The sequence below is a fragment of the Tauraco erythrolophus genome, chromosome 1 (genome assembly GCF_009769465.1).
Source record: "Tauraco erythrolophus isolate bTauEry1 chromosome 1, bTauEry1.pri, whole genome shotgun sequence".
Taxonomy (NCBI): domain Eukaryota; kingdom Metazoa; phylum Chordata; class Aves; order Musophagiformes; family Musophagidae; genus Tauraco; species Tauraco erythrolophus.
The window spans coordinates 90,216,214-90,235,754 of NC_141465.1; the positions used below are offsets into that span (position 1 = coordinate 90,216,214).

Genomic DNA, 19,541 nt, shown 5'->3' on the forward strand with positions numbered 1-19,541 from the left:
GATGTTGGTGTCTACACATGCAGCACTAATTTAAAATTGGAAAGTGCTCTTTGTCCTTTTTTTGGCTCTGGCAGTGTTTCTCTGACTTCTGAACAGAAAGGAATATGATTCTGTTTTCATGGAAGTTCAGCTTAGGATCAAACATTTTATACACTTTGATAAATCTGCTCAGCCACTTTTTTAAAAGAAGGCTGTCAAAAAGCGCTTTATAGTTTTACTCTTCTTTTTTGTTCTCAGTTCTTTGAATTATCCTATTCCAAGTCTTGAAAATAACTTCACATTCGTTAGTAGTTTTATCTTTTTCCATTTCCCCTCAGTATGCTCTTGTCTTGTTTTTGCAGCCCAGACACAGCTATTAAGAAGTTAAATTCGCAAAGTACGTGAACTCTTTTTTCCTTCATCTCCTTTGAACTACTTGTTCTCTGTATTTAATTCTGAGGTCTAAAATGAAACCCTGGCACCGTATCTTTCTCACTACCTTGCTCTGTTCTCCACAGCTCTGAAAGGAGAATGAGACTCATGACAGATTACTCATACTATTTTTCTTTGTAGTTGCTGCAATTAAGAAGATTCACCAAAAACTTTTTGAGGGTTTTGGGGAGGATTAAATTTCTCTGCTTGCTGGTCTAACATGATTACCTCCTCCAGTCTCCTTTTCTCTCTTCTACTTTAATAGAGTTTTAAACTAGCACAATATTTCTGTTTACCTTTTTTATTTGGGCATAGGCATCTCAGAATTTATGAACAGGATCTGGGTTTAAAAGAAAAAGGTAGATTAGTTTGCTTGTGCTCTCTGACAGATTTACAGAATTGGGCATCTAGTCATTAATAAATTCATTGCATTCTTCAAAGTAGGGTTTTACATGGGAGTAAATATGGAGGGGAAGAATATGTACCTGGTTTTTAGATTTCTGCGTGCTTGCTTCGTTCTTTATGCTGGCAGTTCCACCCACCGTCGTTTACAGTGGCTTCTTGGATATGGCGTCCACACAGCGTGACTTCATTAGATTATGCACACAGCATATGAGTCTCATCCTGCAAATGCTATTGTCATGTTTCTTCGCTGAGAACATAGCATTATTTCAGGGCGATGTGCTGCGTTCAGTATATCTACAAATCCGAACAAGACCTGAGAAGAGCAGCAGACTGTTTAGATTGCTGGAGGGCATAGCTAAGGGGACAGAGTAAAAGAGTTAAAAATGTCTGGCTTGGCTAAACGGCAGTTCAGGGGAGTGTAGCATCATGTCTTGGAAATGTAGAGGAGAGAAGATGGAACAAGAAAGAACCAATTAAGACTGTACATTAAAAGCATTAGGTAAAAGCAGCGGCAACAGATTAATTTCATGTATTTAGCCCTCAGTTAAAAAAATTTCTGCCAGCACCTTCCCTTTGCCTCACAACATACGGTGGAGAAAACCTTTCAGAATGTATAAATGAAGCAAAAAAGCCCAAGGATCCTTTATCAGTTGGAACTAGAAGAAAGTATGACAGTGAACTCTCAATTTGTTGAGTGTCAAATTTGGGAGAATCTCCCAGTAAGGAGTAGTTTGCGTGGCTTATGCTTCTTGGGATGGTTTATACTACCTCCCCCTTTCTCTTGTCAGCACGTCCTGTAGGACCTTTGCTGTTACTGGCGATGTCCCTATGCAGCTGCCTCCAGGAGAGAGGATGAGGTGTCAGTTGAAGCACGTGTAATTCAAAATTCTGCTACATTGCAATTTGTCTTATCTGCACAGGAAAAAGAGTGTGACCCATGCTGTGTGCATGCCTCTCTGTACTCCCGTCCTGTTAATCTGTATTTCTGTATCGGATGTCGTGCTGGTAGTGTGGGCAGTGTCAGTTGTAGGCCTAAACCCAGGCAGAGCTGCAAAGGGAAGTAGGGAGGGATGGGTGAAACTATGACTCCATGGAAATCAGTAGGAGGTTGCTAGCTGGTATGACCAGAATTTTCCCCCAAGATAGTGGCGTGTTAGTAGAGTTACCTTCTTGTAAGTTGACTCTTCCGTATTTCATAATTTAAGCCATTAGAGATTTTTCTCTTTTAAAAGAATTCTTTTTTTCCCCAGATATTTACTAAACAGCTCTTCATTAAGATGCCATGTTAGATTTTGGTTAGCTCAAGTTACAAAAATATTTATATTACTGTGTCTCCATTTAAATAGGCATTACTGTCCTTGAAATGTCAAATGTAATATGACATGTCAATTATTGTATGTCAAGCACATGATGTATTTTCAACTGCTGCTGATTTAGATGGGTTTTGACGTGTGCTTGACGTATTCTAATGGTGCTTCTTCAGTTCAGTGAATGTCTTGAAAACAACATTGAATGACACATAAATCACAGCACCACCTTTTGCAGGGACATTTGCCAGAACATGAAGTAGCGACTTCACGTTCCTGTGAGCATTTGGCCAATGGCTCACTTGTCCCAGAGCTGGGAGCCTGCAGTTCCTGGCAGGTTTGCCAGCAGAGCAGAAGCAGTCTGATCACAAACCTGTTTTACTCAAGGATTTTTTAATCATTACTTCAGAAAAAGAAAACCCAACGTTTTCTTAAGAGACCTCGTATAAATCTCATACCAGTATTTGGCTTGTGTTGTGTCTGTCGATGCGTGTGTGATATGGAAGTATGCAGGACCATAGGCATGATGACCATATAGCATTAGTACGGATTTCTTCCTAACCATACTCACTTAAAATATGCACCTACAATAAGGATGACATGCTCTCTCTGAACATCGTTGCAATCAGTAAGTGGCACTTACTGACTGCTAGCAGAGTGAGAAACAAGGAGAGGTTATGTTTTGGTCTTTTATACTATATACTTTCAGCATTTGTTAGTTCTGTTTAGTATCATAGAATCATAGAATAGTTTGGATTGGAAGGGACCTTAAAGATCATCTAGTTCCAACCCCTCTGCCACAGGCAGGGACACCTTCCACTAGATCAGGTTGCTCAAAGCCTCATCCAACCTGGCCTTGAACACCTCCAGGGATGGGGCATCTACAACTTCTCTGGGCAACCTGTGCCAGTGTTTCACCACCCTCATTGTAAAAATTTTTTTTCTTTCTATCTAATCTAATCTAATCTAATCTAATCTAATCTAATCTAATCTAATCTAATCTAATCTAAATCTACCCTCTTTCAGTTCAAAGCCATTGCCCCTTGTCCTATCGCTACATGCCCTTGTCAAAAGCCCCTCTCCAGCTTTCTTGTAGGCCGCCTGCAGATACTGGAAGACTGCTATGAGATTACCCCGGAGCCTTCTCTTCTCCAGGCTGAACAGTCCCAATTCTTTCACACTGTCTTCACAGGAGAGGTGCTTCAGCCCTCGAATCATATTCATGGCCCACCTCTAGAGCTGCTCCAGCAGCTCCATGTCCTTCTTATGTTGGGGACTCCAGAGCTGAATGCAGTATTCCAGGCATCTGCCTGAAAACAAGGGTGGAGTTGGAGCCCCCTCGCTGCTGTGTTCATACAGGCATGCGATTCAGCTACTTCCCAAAAAGATGGTACACCTAAGGTGATGGGAGGAAGAGGTAGAGACGGAGAAAGGGTAGTATCCCCATACTCCTCAAATTGGCAGCTAAACTACAAAAAGAATAAGGGACCGGACTAAGGATTCCCTGGAAATCTGTTGCAGCACTCCAGAGCCCCAAGCCATGTTATCCTCCTTTCCCAATCTTCACTACTGTTTGAACATAGCACATTGCTTTAATGAGAAGATGTGCATTTAATTTAGATATACTTTCAAATGGTATTGTTGAGTAAGGTGGGCTCTGAAATAATGTGAGACTTTGTAATAGTGTTGTCCTTCAACAAAATGGCTTTTAACTCTAGTGGTTTCAGACGGGTAGAGTTAGACTACAGCCCTTCAGAAAAAGGAGCTCACCCGTGGCACATCTATGTAAACCACGTCTCTGCTCTTTGAACTGCAGAGGCTGAAGGGAAGGCAGCCTGTCACAAAAACAGATGAATACTGGGCCATTTTTTGTTGTTACTCAATTTTTTTGTCACAGAAATGAGATAGTAGGATTTCCCATCCTGGTGTTAAATAGAGAGCAGTGCAGTACGCGCTACCGGTTTGACTGATATTCTGTAATTTTACATACCATCTCCCTGCCTGCCTTGACTTTTCCAAGAAAGGTTTGTCAGACTTTTGGTATGAAAAGGCACAAGAGGTCTGCCTGCCGGGGCACAGGCCACTGAAAAGGTTAAAGGTGTTTTGAAAACGCCTGTAATTTACTGAATGCAAAACACATTTAAATTCCAACATCTCATTTTTGTAGGAAAGACCATAACAAGAGCAAGAAATAACTGGCTATTGAACACAGCCTTTTTAACACTACCTCGAACGAATACTTGGGCAGAAGTGCTACCGCTTCATTCTGTGCCTGCTGCAGGGCGAGCGGTGGGGTGGGTATCACTGTCCACTTCCTCCACCTACCCCCTGTGTGGCAGGAGAGGGACTTTGTCATGCCACAAGGTGCTTCTACATGACATTTAGTTAACATTTTTACTATTTAAAAATTCATTATATCAGTATTCAAGACTCTACCTCCATTTGTGTAACAAGCTGGGTTGCATTTGAGTGGCCAAATGTGAGACTTAAATGAGAAGTGGGTTTTGTGGCTGCTGTTACAGCTGATATGAAACTCAGAACGGACCACCACTTATCCAGGCAGAGAGAGAAGAGGTGGACTTGGAAATGGAAGGTTTCAAAGAGGGTTCAGTGGTGTAACTGAAGTGAATGGCTTCCCTACGGCAGTATTTCTGAAAAAAAATGGGTACGGGCACATCAAGTTGGGTTTTGTGTGGCCAGGTTTTGATCTTGTGTCAGACTCAATTTCAGCCTGCGATGACAGCCTCTCCTCCCTCCATCCCTCCCATGTGGGATAAAAGTATATAATAGGGGCAAAGAAATGAGAACTGCGGTGGGAGGGAAGAGCCCTGCTCTCTCCTTTCCCCTGGGTGGGTGTCACGAGGTGCCTTGAGCAACCTCCTGCACCTCCCCGGAGGTGTTGGCAGGGACGCCTGCCCAAAGCGGCAGGGGGTTCTGCAGCGCACATGGGGCATGGGACCCCATTCCCAGGGCGAGATGTCTAGCTTGCAGGGGTCATGGTTGTCTCGTCTGACCTTGGGCCAAATACTGCTCTGATGTCTCCTTCCACCTGCCTAACACTTTCTCTTATTTACTGTAGTTACAGCAGCACCATTCTGTCATGCTGGGAATTTTGGATTTGGATTTGTGGGTTTTTTTTCTGTGCCTCTTCCAAATGAACAATTGTGACAGCAAAATGCTTTGATAATTATGCCTTTTTACTGCATGTGAAAGCTCCAAATGTTTTAGGAAATTATGGGGGTTTTTTGATCTTTAAAGTTCTGGTATGTTCCATCCCATTTAACAAAACAAAACAAAACAACATATGTGCAGGGTTGAGTTTTGCTAGATTTTAGCAGACTCTGATTTCTCCAGTAAAAGCTTGAGTGTAAGCACCCTGGTTGTTCTTAATTATATTGGCAGTGCTAGTTGGTGCTTTATTTGGTGACTGGTACTGTTTGTAAGATCTCAGATAGTAAACAAGCAGAGACTTTAATAGATTAGGGAGGGAAAAATATCCAGAAGTGGGTGTGGGGAATTTTTCAATTTTATTTTCTTTTTTTTTCCCAAAAAGGAAATTTAAAAAGTACGACTAAGGACATCCTGATGTGGATTTAAGTTACTAAGCCAAAACATCCTATTGGTGACGATTTTGGAGAGTGGTGCTTTTAGGGAATCAGTAGAAATTCCAGAGACAAATGAACTGGATCCTGGGTCAGCACAACTGGCTTTGGGCTAATATATGCAGAAAACCTGTGGCAAAGCAAGGGACGGCTCAGTCCTAGACCGGTGCTCCTGACCGCGCATTTAAGATGCTTGAAATTCAGAGCACTCTCTTCTATCCACTCGGATCCACTGACCTGCCTCCGGGACTTAGCTTGGCAGCGCGCTAATGAGCAACATGCATAAATTAGCAAGGTGAATGGAGTGGCCCCTTATTACCATCCCTTGATTCTCAGCAGTTGTAGGAGATGCAGTCAGGAAGGATGCACCCACTTCAGAGAGAAAGCAGCCAGACAGAGCTGCTGCACTTCTTTCCAAGATTTCCTCTGTAATGTGAGCGTGCTTCCTAAATGATAGTGGCGGTAGTGTAAAAAATAAATGCACCAAGTAATAACAAGAAAGATTCTTTAGGACTAAATAGGACAAGGAGTATAATGCGGATGAAGGAGGTCTGATACGTATTTCTAAGGCATCTGCAAGAAATCCCACTGGTGACTGGGTAGTGTTTCTGTGTGGATGGAAACCACATTCCTTCCCTCCTCCCTGAGATATTTTCAAATCGAAGGACAAAGTGTGAAAATGGTGGCTGTTTAACCCTCTGTGAAAAGGTGTCCATTTAACTACAATGCTACGTGACTATGAATTCTCTCTCTTTCTTTTGTTGGGCAGGATCGTTTCTAAATATTTATCGAAATAATTCTTGTGGGATGAAGCTAAATAAAATTTATTTCATAAAGCCTGCAAACATGCAGTTTTGCCTGTTCCTAGTCTTTAGGGAAGGGCTGGGTCAACAATCTGACAGTTGCAGAGCTTGTTCAACTTTGTATATTTTTATCCTTTTCTGAACAAAACATTCAATGCCTGTTGGAAATAGCAGAATAATTTCCCTCAAATAACTGAATACTTCATGTCCCAAAGGGGGACATACGCCCTTTAGCCAGTGGGAAAACATTTCTTATCAGGAGAACGCATTGTGTTACATTTCAAAAAAACCTGAAGAAGCAACTTCATTTAGATCTTACCCAATTTAAATCCTTGCATGCGAACTTTCCTATAAATTCGCATACAAAGTGATAGTTACTGTAACCAACCAAGTCCTCAGTCTGATTTTGCCTTAGTCGGGCTGGAGCACACATGGGGTGAAATCTTGACCCTTTATTTTAACAGCAAAAAGTCCTCAGGATTTTTTTCTTGCCTCTCTAAAGACGACTATTGCCATCCTAAAGGTCTCTGCAGTTTTTCCTGATGGGGAAACAGACACACTGAGGGCCACCTAGTTATTTAAGTGGAGGAGCATGAGAGCAAAGTCCACGCAGCCATCTTCACCCAGTGAAGCCCAGAGGAGTGGAGTTGCTTGGCCACCAGCCTAATCGATTGCTCTTGGAAAAGTATTATGGGGCATTCGTCGTGAAGCATAGAGACTGGGTACTCTGTGTGCAAATAGAACAATTTCTACTGTGACAAACAGATGACTTAAAGATGTATTTCCTTAGATTTCTTGGTACAGAATGCACCTTATGGCTATATGCAATCTGCCTACTGAAGAAATTTTGCTCTTAATCAAACCTTGCCCTGCCCATGAGCACTTGAGATCATAAACGCAGTGCTGCCTTGGAAGTGTTCAGGGGGTCAATTCATGAAAACCACAATACTTTGGTTTCCCTTTTGTGTTGGGAGAGCATGTGTCTGACTCCAATGAAGACAATGGCAGCTTTGCTGGACTTTTCTGAGGCTCACGTCCAAGTTGGATGTCTTTCTGACTGCTGAACTGGTGTAAAGATAAACAAGGAATTGTTGAAATTTGCCTTTTTGGTATGTGCGAGAAGTAGGTAAGTGCTCTGTTGCCTGGTTAATTACAAGTGGAAAGACTTTGCCCGCTCACAGTTACTTAGTGCAGACTGAGTATTCACTGCATGGAAATCAGATTGATTTTAGTGACAAAGAGGAATGGTTGCCCACATGGTCCAGTGGATCTGTGCCAGGCTAGTAAAAAGATACGGTAACTGTTCCAGCTTGTAGATGGTAGTCATGGGTTCCTCTTTCTCAGAAATTATATGGCCAAGTGATATCTACAACTTTCAGGGACACCACCTGTCCCAGCATGCAGATGAAGCCACAAGAAATTTTTCAGATACCAGCAAACACTGTGAAACTGCAACCATGTGAGTTTCTGCCTATGTAAATACCTTACTCAGTGACAAAACCTGGCCCTGTGATTGTCTAAGAGAGGCAGTTCCCAGCTGGGAAGGTGGCAGCAAGCCTCAGGGAAGAGGGAAGGAAAGCAAAGGACAGGAAGAGAGAATAAATGACAGTCCCTGAGAAAGGAGGCTGAGGAGCTGGACCCAATGAAGCTCAGAACATTGCTTGGTTTTCAGGTGAGACTGTACAATAAATAGGTGTGGAAAACCAGAGATGCAAGGAAAGGTAGTGGGGTTTCTTCGTTTTGCAGTAGGCTATTAGTACTCTGTTCATGGATTTGGACCTCACTGTACTTATTTTGCTTTGCAAGCACAAACCAGCAAAAAACGTGTAGCAAGGATCTTGTAACCTAAATGAAGAGAACTTCATTGACATGCATGGCTGAAAAGCTAGGTACAAGTTAGCATATTGAATAGAAAAGCCAGCTTCTTGTGTAACATGAATACATCAGGATTCTTCATTGTTGTTAACAAATGCATGGTAACAGAATCTGTATGGCCTCTGAGGTGTAGTAACAATTTTGATATATAGAATATTTTCTCATGTTCTTTTATAAAAAATTCCTTTCAATAGGAGAGGGTGCTCTGGAAGGAAAAAAAAAAAAAAAAAAAACCACAAACAGAAATCTCAAACTTCATTAATTAGAAAGTAGAAAAAGAAACCCAGATGCCTGAAGTGTGATCATGTGCTCAGTAACGTTTTTGTCCGCAAATGAATTAAATTATTTAGTCCCTTTTCTCCTAGCCTGATGAAATAGGTATACTTATTTTATCTCTGCAATAGATGAACTCTTTGCAATATATATTCTCAGAGACAGGAGCTTGTAGATGGTTCTGGGGCATACGAAATTGTTTTCTTGAGATGATGACATTCTGTTGGGGGTGGCAGGTTATCTTTACATATGTAAGCACCAAAGCGTACACTTGAATGGAGTCAGCTATTTAGTAGTTACCAAAATCTACTTGATGACACGAAGCATGACAGATGACCATCCATAATTGGATTATACATAGGTATCCAGGGTAATCAAATATTTAATGTATTGATAATAAGCCGTCTGAACGGGAAGGAAGAAAAGGTCATGCACATGAGCTTCAGTCTCAGTGGATGCAATGTCCTCATTTAATGTCACTGACCTGGCAAGACGTTACACGACAATTTTGTCAGCTAAGGATGTAGAGGAGAGAATTTTTAATCACCACTGTGGTGATCAGCTCCACGTTTGTTAGTGTGACCAACAGGAGGTGGTGGATGCACAGGTGAGAGGCATCATTGTACAGTCGCTGGGACTGACTACTGTGCTGCACAGGTGTGAGAAATCAGAGTTAGAGATATAAGAAGAAAGTGAAATCTGGAGAGCAAAGTACAACGTGCAGGGAGTCCTGCACTAGAAAGTGCAGCGTCTGCGCTTTTTCTACAAGTAACCGGAACAAAAGTGAAAAACGTGAATATGTACATAATCATCTAATTTTCGTGCTGGAAGTTTCAGCTCAGCCCATGTCTCCAACAGAGTAGTCTTTATTTCACTTTTTTAATTTCCTCTGCTGAGAATACCAGTATCTCCGTAGCTTGTTTGCGTATGCATTGCCAGGAAAGCATGAAGGAAAAGTATGAATCAGAAGGGAACAGGAAAGGTAAAAAGCAGGGCCCTGTGCTCTCAAAGCTGAGTTGGAGGTGCTCAGTTACCCGGTTTTCTGCTCTGTTTAGAAGGGGACAAAAAAAAGAAAGAACAGACTCGGCATTGATGCAGCCTCCGTCTGGAAGGAGCGTTAGGACGGCTGGTGCGTTAGCGATCCTATGAATGATCGCTGCTGTTCTGCCAGCTCTGAAAGGAGGCGGCGAAATAAGATGCTCTTTCTCTGCCAGGCCAGGTTCAGCTCCCAGGCTTGAACTAGCGTGCATCAAACACGTTGAGCATACAGGATTTCAGGAACTATTCCTGCTTTCAGGAAGACGTACAATGCTTTGTCTTCAGGTCCAATGCACAGACCTTTTTTGCTCATGTACTTTATTGCACCTGCAAGTTCCTTGTGAAGATACATTTTCCCTACTGCTTGAGGTTTCCTTATTTTCATGAATTTCCACTTCTGCTCAGAAGAACATTGAGCTAAAGCAAAGTAAATTTTTTTTTTTAAAGAAAGATATTCAGGCTTGCATTAGCTCGTGGTCACTCAGTTATCTTTCATTATAATGTGTAGATATGTGTATTTATAAATAAGAACATTTATGTAGGAACTGTTTAGTAACTATTAGTAACTCCCTTTAGAACATGAATGTGGCTGAGCACTGAAATGTGGTGCTCAGAGAGATGCGTTTTTTTCCATCTTTGAACATTTTCAAACTTCAACAGGACATGGCCATGAGCAATCTGATCTTGCTCTGAAGCTAACCCTGCCGAGCAGAAAGTTGATAGGTACCTCCCCAGCTGAATTTTTCTATTCCTCTTTATTCCACAGTAATGCAACATATTACAAAAAGAGGTGTTAATGTGGGTTTCAGCATCCCAAGCAGTCTTCACACCGAGTTCAGCCGTCCTGAGGAGCTGGAATTGTCGATCGTGCAGTTATGTATCTTCTGTATGTTGCACGTGTTAGGGAAAAACATCTCCTAAACAGATTTAAACAACTGCTGTCGTTTGTCACCTCAGAATCTATGACAAAACCTAAGGCCAAGTGTCTTCATCCATCCAAACTACGGGAAAGACAGGGAGCAATTAAGTGGAATTATGTTCAAAATTACTGAGAGTGTTTTGTCTATGTGTAAAAACGTCATAGCCTTACTGTCAAATATTTCTAAGACTTTTACAGGTAGAAACAAGCTTTGTATGTCCTGCCATGTTAGGAGAAATATGGAATTCGTCTTTGTTAAGCAGCAGTCCAGTAATTCAGTAGAGATGTCACTGGTCTGGGAGCTGCTGTTGCCTGTGCTTGGCTACAGCTGGATGTAGTTGTGCAGGAAGGAGTTTGTCTCTGCTTACAAGCCAGCCCAGGTTCTGGTTCTTACAGCAGGATCTGCAGGTGGTGCAAGCTGTCATACGGCCATGAACTTTCCCAAAACCAGGAATAAACATTTTAATTATGTAGACGATGCTTATGTGCAAGATAGTTAACGTGAAATTCCTTCACTTTTTTACACAGTAACTCTCTCTTTACTCTAAGGTAAAATATACTTGGTTAACGATAAGGGTAAAGTAGATAGAAGGTTTTGGTGGGGTGTTTTTTTTGTGGCATTTCAGAGTTCATCATAGGCTTGATTTATAGGTTCTCTCTGTCAAAGAACGCTTTGCAGTCCCATTCCTCCAGTCATCAGATCTGCGGGACATGCTGGAGCATGTCATAGATACTTTCTGGCCTGGCTTCCTTTCCTTAGAAACTCAGCACACAGAAACAGCGTGAAAAAGGAGAACATGGTGTGTACTCGGGTCTCAGCCCAGTGTGGAGCTGGAATACACCCCAGGACAGCACTATCCTAGGAGCTGGAAAGTGCTCACCCATCCCACAGAATGAACACAGCTGAGGAAGATCAGGCAACTGTTTTATTCTTGTGTCTCAGCTTAACACAGCTGATAACAGAGGTGATGAATCGTTTGGTAAGATGCAGTTGACATTAGTGCTTTTTCTAGTAGATCTCAAAGCTCTTTCCCTCTGTCAGAAGTTTGTTTCATATGTAGTCATGCTTTCGGTTCGTAAGGCAGCTCACCAGTTCAAGTAACTGTAGGTGGTCTCAGTGGGAATAAATGCTGCAGATAAAGTCACGGTCAGAGATGTTTCAGTCGTGGTCAGCAGGACATTTTGCTTGCTGACCACCCAGGAGGGGGGATATAAGAGTATGGGAGCGGCTGTATGGAGACAGCAGAGGATCCTCTTGCCTGGGGCTCTGCCTCCGACAGCAGCCAGAAGCAGACGCCTAGGACAGAGCGTAACAGGGCAAACTTACCATGCTCCTACTCCTGTCTGCTCCCTGTGCAATTTCCCACCATCTCCAGCTCAGGCACTTTCTGAACCAAATGTATTCAGATAATTTCTTCTCTGTGTCTTGTTTACCCATGTGTTTTTCCCATTTAACATATGTACTGTTTGTGTATGCTGCCAAATTCCTCCTTTCTGTCTTGACAAAAAGTGTAATTTCCAGTATAGCATCACCTTAAAGTACACTGATTGAAGTAACTACCTCTAATAAAAGAGTAGTACATATTTTCCATTTATGATCGCCTTAAGTACTGCTTGATACGTTTTAATGTCTGACATTCCTAAGGCAGATGTTTGCCTTTCATGAAACATTAATTAGAATCTAAAAATCAAAGAGGAGAAAAAATACATATGTATATATGCATGTGCATCTGTTTGTCTGTGAACAGGAGATGGTAGAAACTTTGTATTAAAAAAAAAAAGCAGTAAGTAAATATTTGAGGGGAAGACTTTATCAGGAGATTACACTGATATTAAAGCATATTAAAGCAAAAAAAACTACTATATTTTTATATCTTATGATGTTGGTATCTCACTGCTAGGTGAAGTTTTATAAACTGTAATGAAAAATAATTCATATCGTATTTCTTCACAGTTTAATATGTGGCATTTATAAAGATACTTTCACCAATATCCTGAGTGGGAAGGTAACATTTTACAAGCTATCAGAAAATGAAATTACATTATGTGAAAAGCTACTACAAAAGAAGGTAATTGAGAGCTGGAAACTGGGAAATGTGGTTCAATTCCCCTTTTCAAAACCACGCGGAGTACCCATGTCTTGCCTGCCAGCGTTTGAAACTTGAAGGTCTTAACAGAAAGAGGGTACTTTATCGTAAGCGAGATTAGCTCCCTGAACGAGCGGCGTGCTGCTGTGCACGTGTTCACTCGATTCAGAAACGTGCCAGAGGAGCCAAGCAGAGGGTTTGGGACCACAGTCACGTCTGCTTGCGACTGTCCTTGGCGAGGAGCTGCTCTGTGAGCCTTGAGCAGTGCTACTGCCCTGCTTCACCCCAAGGAGGACCCACAGCTGCCCTAGGTTCGTGTGAGCGCGCTACTTGATGTGCTCACGGGGTGCTGTCCCACCACCGGATCCAAAGGCCAAGATTTTCAAAAATAGTGCAGAAAGCTCAACTTGATGCCTATAGTTATTCATCTAAGAGCTCTGGTTTCTATAAATGCTAAGTGGCCAAAATCCATGATGTTTCTGCAGCCTAGGTTCCCTTTGAATGCCGAACGAAATGCACTGGAAATCCAAGGATTCTCTTAACTGCTCATTACCATCTGACTGCAGACATGTTATATTCTAGTTTTCTGCTTTTATTTCGTTTGCCTACACTTTTAGTTACTACAACTGAAAGGCTGACCTAGAAACTTTGCATGTCTTATAAAGTAATGATTCACATTGCTAAATTTACATGCTATTTACGTACTTAAATAGTGTATATTTGTATCTTTTTCCCTTTAAAAACAAAGGAAAACTGCCATTATCTAGATGTCCAAAATTGGCCTGAGGCTGCGATATGAATGTTTGTTGGTTCTAGCCTGTATTGCCAAGGCACATTGTCACCTCCTAAGTATTTAACATGGTAGTATCTCCCCATTTTGGCTTTCAGCCTATTTATGTGTTTGTGTGTGTTACATGTACAAATATCACAAGAAAAAGCTTGTAGAGCAAAAGGAGGAGGATTTTTCCAGTTGTTCCTTGTGTTGATGGCTTATGTCCATGTTCTTGATTTCTTTATACAAATTCTGAATTTCCGTGGAAGTTGTGGCACTGGCGGAAATCACAGCTAGTTGCCACTGAAAGGAGTGGTGACACTCCTCTCGCCTTTGACTACATGTTCCCGTCCTCTCCCGTGTGTCAGCGCAGGTACTTGGTGGACTCCTCTGTTTAGGGAGCTAAACCAGCAAAAGCATGCAAACTGCTGAAGTGTTTTTTTGTGGAATTGACTGTGTGTCACTGTGGGTCGCTGCAGAATCAGACAAGTGCCAGTGCTGACACAAGGCAAAGTGACTGGAGCAAGACGGCCCTGATATGCCAACTTAGCCGAGACACATCCTTCAACAGCCCAGAGCCTGAGAAACACAAGAGAACCACAGCTCACGTTATGCCCATCTTGTGGGGCACGCTCTGGCCTGCTGAGTCCCTCATCTGGTCTGAGCAGGTGCTGCATGGGGCTGAGTCCAGTCTGGTTCTCCTTCTCATGGTAGCCAGAGTGGAAGGTACACAGCTGATACATGCCTGGGTCTCACTCCAAAGTGAAGTTAGCGCCACAGACTTTTGTTAAGGTGCAGCCATAAGTCTCTCATTTAACTACAGGGCCAGGTAGGGAGGAAGGTAATAAAATCTGGATGCTGTAAAGGAGAGACGTGTGGTAAGGTGCAGAGGAATTTAGATACAAGCTGGTCTATACCTGTTGGCCCTGGCTCAGTGTGTTTTCCATGAGGTCTTCTGCGAGGCAGGCAGGACACATAGTCCAAGAGCCTGAGCTCGTCGCAGAGGGGCCAAGGAAGAATTAAGGAAGCAATCACAAGGACGAAAACGCAACACTGGCACCCTGCGTTTGTACGGCAAAGAGCAAAGCGCGGCTCGCTGCCCGTCACCGGCTCCATGCTGGCCATGTCAGCCAGCTCTTGCCCGGCTTGCTGGGACGCCGGTGGCACCAGGAAGCTCGTACTTTGGTGGCCGAAGGTAACGCTGCGTGTTTGCCACAGGGCGAGCGCAAGCGAGCGGGCTGTTTGCGGGGAGCAGCCAGTGTGCAGCCGCCCGTCACCACATGGCATGTTGTTGGCGCATGTTGTTCGAGGCTTCAATAAACATACTGTGCTCCCCGGGCAGCTCTGCTCCGCATACCGCTCCGAAAACACCGGATCGGTGCACAAAGACCCTGTTATGTGTGTTTTTAACAGTGTTACAGCATATGCTAAGAGCCTTTCACAGTCTGTATTACATACATACAGAACAGAGGCAGAACACCCAGGTGGTCATGGGCAGCATTTGGAGAAAGGAAAAATAATCCTGCATTACCAGGGTTGTTACAATCCCTGTCGCATGTAGGGCAGATGATGTTCAGCAGAACTTGAAGGCCATCTACTGGCCAAGCCCCGGTCTTCCTTTTACTTTGCAAACTTGCATCAGAGACAAGCATTTGGCCCTGTGTGAGTTGCAAAGATGCATGTTTTCACTTTTAGCTGGAAATAACAGAGCTGAAGTTTTGTAAATCATCCTGAATGCTCACATTGGTTTCATTCATTTCCCCCTATGAGTGGTACTGACTACAGGTGCTGCAGCTGCTTATGGAGGCAACCAGCAGTCTCCCAGGATTTCTGTGAGTTTAATAGTTTTGCGCTACTAGAGAAATTGCACTGGAAATAAAACTGCAAATAAATAAAAGGCAAGCTGACAGGTCAGAAACCAGTTTTCTTGTTTGTTAATTTATCTTTTGGACTTGATGCATCAGCAGTAATTTGATACATCCTACAGTTTGCCCGGGATGTTATGTATGGTGTCAGTCCGATTGCTAAACCCCACCTTGAGCCTTAAAGGCTGCCTGAGGTCTTGGCCATCAACAGTAGAACTGGCAGCTCTTCCTCTGGGTACCCTGGCAGCTCTCAGCTGCTGACATGTTTCCAGGTCTCCACTCTGGGCTGTCTGTGAGGGACTCTCACAGTCAAGAGAGGCTGCTAAGATATGGTGGGGTTTCTTAATTTATTTGACATGATTTTAAAACACATTGTAACCAAAACAAAGAAAAACTTAGTAAAAAAATAAATACCTGTGAGTTCCCTGTCATGTCCCTGCTCAAATTCTTTGTCCACTGTGGTGCATCAAACATTAGTTTCCGGAGCCCTGTGCTGACCCGAGCCAGCCAGCAGAACCCTCATGGCCTTTAAAATGCACAAAACATGGTTTTGAGGACTTTTTTTCTGTCTTTCTGTGTGATCTGTGAGGGCATTTTGTAAAAATTGCTTGAGAAGGAGGAGGGTGTCCCTTTACTGCTGCATGGCCAAGGGAAAAAACATCAGCAGCTCAACTGGCATTTACTATGAGAGGGACTAACCTCAGGAAGCCCAAAAAAGCACCTTGTGCTTTTTTTAGGGCTTCGTGTGGTATCTCCGTTTAAAAAAATCACACAGCTTTTGTAAGGCTAAGCCAAGGCTGGTGGTATCAGGTAGGATCTGGCTCCTTTTCCAACAGTGAGCATGTCTGCACTGTGGCGTCCTCCTGCACCACAGGGGTTAGAGCAGCACAGGAAGATCTCCTTGGAGGTGTGCTCTCACTTGCCACGTGAGTCCCTTCTGCTGGCTAGTTGGTCATTTAGCCTGCACTGCTGCAAAGGGAAGGCATGAGGTTACGTTTGCTGGTTCCAGCTGACAGTAACCTTTCTCCTCGGCGTGCTGAGCAAGCGATGGCTGCAAAGCTCACAGGGGACAGTGGCAGTACCCGGCACCTTCGGTGGTTTATTCAGCTATTTTCCCTGGCATGGAATAGAATCATAGAATTATAGAATCATAGAATGGTTAGGGTTGGAAGGAACCTCGAAGATGATCTAGTTCCAACCCCCCTGCCATGGGCAGGGAAATCCTCCACTACACCAGGTTGCCCAAAGCCTCATCCAACCTGGCCTTGAACACTTCCAGGGATGGGGCATCCACAACTTCTCTGGGCAAGAGAATAGGTAGGATGCTTTGCCTTTTAGAAGGAAGGAGCAATCCAGTGAAGAAGCAGCAGCATTGATCGTGTGCCACCTTTGCAGCACCGCTTTATGCCACCATCTCCTGTACAAATGCCCAGGAAAGCACAGAGCAGTTCCCTGCAGTGAGGTCACTTTCTTGTACGTGACAAAGAGCTTTTTACGAGGTGCTGACTCTGCTCAAGGTTCATTTTGTCTCGGGGCTGGAAATTGCAGCAGCTTTATAAGCTTGATCCTCCTCCCATTTAAATGAGCTGTACTATCCAGGATCTGAACACTCTGTTACAAAATAGGCTTTTAAAACGGCTTATAAATCACATGCAGTAAAAATGATGCACAAATATTTGTTTTTCAAGATAAAGATTTTCTGGTCTTGAACACTGGATTTTGTACCTTCGGTATTGAGCTTTAAGATTTGATTTACATGTTTGCTTTTTATTTTAGCTGGTGGGATGTTTAAAAAAAAGCTGGAGTAGCGAGACCATTCTCAGTGAATCATCTAACCCAGGACTTTTATTTGCTCTGAGATGCAGATGCTTAAATGCAATTTCTATGCCATTTCTGTGACAGCTAAACATATCTGTATTCCTGTCACATGCTTAAAGTGCCGATGTGTCTTCTTACTCTCTTGGGAGCTACTTTTTCCTAGTTAATGTTGATATTACGCCCCTCTGTCCATTTCTTTCTCCATTTCAGAAATTCCTTGCATTATTATAGATGAAAATAATTAATCTGGAAAATCTCTTTGCCTGAAGGTGAAATATGAATATATATCAAGTGTTAGGAGAAAAAGAGGAGTGTCAGAAAGAGCATGCAGCATTTTTTTTAAATAGTGCTTTAAATAAGGCTTGTGCTGTAAAAATATTTAAACAAAAAGAAAAATGCGTAATCTGAACTACCACGAATTCAAGGCGGAAAGATTTGTAATGCAGCGAATTGGAACATCAGTGAAATCGCATGCTAACGATCTGAGATGTTTTATGCAAAGTTTTAACCCAATATAAATAGCCCTTAGCAAATTCTGGAAATCCCTAAAAGTGCAGTTTAAGGCAGAGCAGCTATAGGTGTAACAGCACTGGCTGTTGTAACAGGAGGTTGAAGATTGGTGTTGGCAAAGGAGCTTCTCAGCAGATGCATCACCATCAGTGCTTCTTTCAAATGCCTTTGTTAGTATCTTACTTAAGTTCATGCTTACTTCTTTTTGTGATCGGATTCAGTTTCTTTTCCTCCTTTAATTTTCATTTGACAGTCACAAATTCAAGACAACTAGGAACTTGGCTCTTAAGAGTTTGAAAGAGCTGACTGACGAATCTCTAGATCATTTACTTTCAATGTCAATAAACCCAGGAATGTAGGGGAAGCCCCAGAAACGTAGTGAAGGCCAATGTTGTTCCAGTGCTTAAAGCAGTTGAACAGGCTAGTGTAGCTGTAGGTGAACGTGACTGCTGTGCGGTATAACCATAATGGGGTTGATAAGGAGATCAATTAATAATGATTTACAGCTGGATAATAAAATTAATGGAAGTCTATGAGGATTTGTATCGTGGCATACCAGCTTGATAATAGTTTATGACACAAGTTTATCTAACCGAGGCAAGTTACATTGTTGTAGCAGGCTGTCTTCAATATTAGACTTGGTAGGCAATGTATTTAGAAACTCAAGCAACAGGACTTGAACATTATATTTTTAATTGTTTAAAATTGGCATAACTGATAGGCCTTAGGACATTGCTGTAAGTGGAGTATCTTCAAAATCATTTGTATTTCTGTGGGGATTGTTCGCTGATCCTGTACTAATAAACTTTTTTTATTTATCAGTGGTCTGAAAGGAAATAAAATTCATTGACTTGCAGGTGATAGATGGAGAATTGTTAAATAAGTAAATGCAAAAATCACTGCTGCAGGGTGATACGGATCTCTTAGCAGTCTGTATGCAAGCAAACAACAGGTGTTTGGCCAAATGGAAGGATCCATAGTCCAGATCTGGGTACTGGAAAAACTTTTTCATAAAAGGTTTCAGGATTTTAATCTATTTAAACTTGTCAAAGAGAAATTATGGAGGCTATATATAAAGTTGTTTAGAAAGCAAGGTTCAGTGAGCTTGGATCCGGACACATGTGAAATAGAAACAAGGCTCAGATAAAGTCAGGCTACTTCATTATTGGAGCAGTATTTCAGGGATCGTGGTGTTTTCTCTGGCAATAAGCACTTCTAAATCAAGACTTGAATTATTTCATGTTGCAAAATATGCTCTAGTTCAAGCACAAATTGTTTCAAATACGTGCTCTGGACTACACTGTAGAAAAGGAAATATTTAATTAGTTGTGAAGGTCACTTCTGGCACTGTGATATATTATAGCTGATCTTTTGGGGCCTAGGATATACACCATGCTCTTGCTTCATTTTTTGCTTCTGTTCTGTTTTCTAGTTCAATTTCACCGTTCAGTATTGAAAGCACAAGGCGTCAGAGAAGGTCCGAATCTCCAGACTCCAGGAAGCGGCGCATCCATCGGTGTGACTTTGAGGGATGCAACAAAGTATACACGAAAAGTTCCCACCTGAAGGCTCACCGGAGGACGCACACAGGTAAGTCTTTTCTGGCACTATGTACCACAGTTAAGCAGTTTCCTTTCTGCCTAATTTAGGAAGTATTGAACTCATCATCCTACACTAAGAGCCAAAGGCCTGTAACTAAATAACAGAGACGTCTGTGAGTGCATCAGCATTGGCGTTCTGGTGCAGATCAAGAGCATGCTTTTGAATTGAACTTCCCTGTCATCTCCACTTTGCAGCACAAGAGCGGTTTCAGCACAAACCAGACTCCTTTCAGATGAAACTAAACAGAAAAGTGG

The 19,541-nt window shown here is 42.5% G+C and overlaps 1 protein-coding gene across 1 annotated transcript in view; it reads left to right on the forward strand.

Annotated features, from left to right (window-relative positions):
* The window catches only part of KLF12 (KLF transcription factor 12), a 150,554-nt gene that overhangs the window by 115,322 nt on the left and 15,691 nt on the right, over positions 1–19,541 (forward strand). The window contains exon 6 of the mRNA XM_086616074.1: positions 19,118–19,275. Coding sequence (XP_086472200.1) covers positions 19,118–19,275 — 158 coding nt within the window. The remainder of the gene's footprint in view (positions 1–19,117; positions 19,276–19,541) is intronic.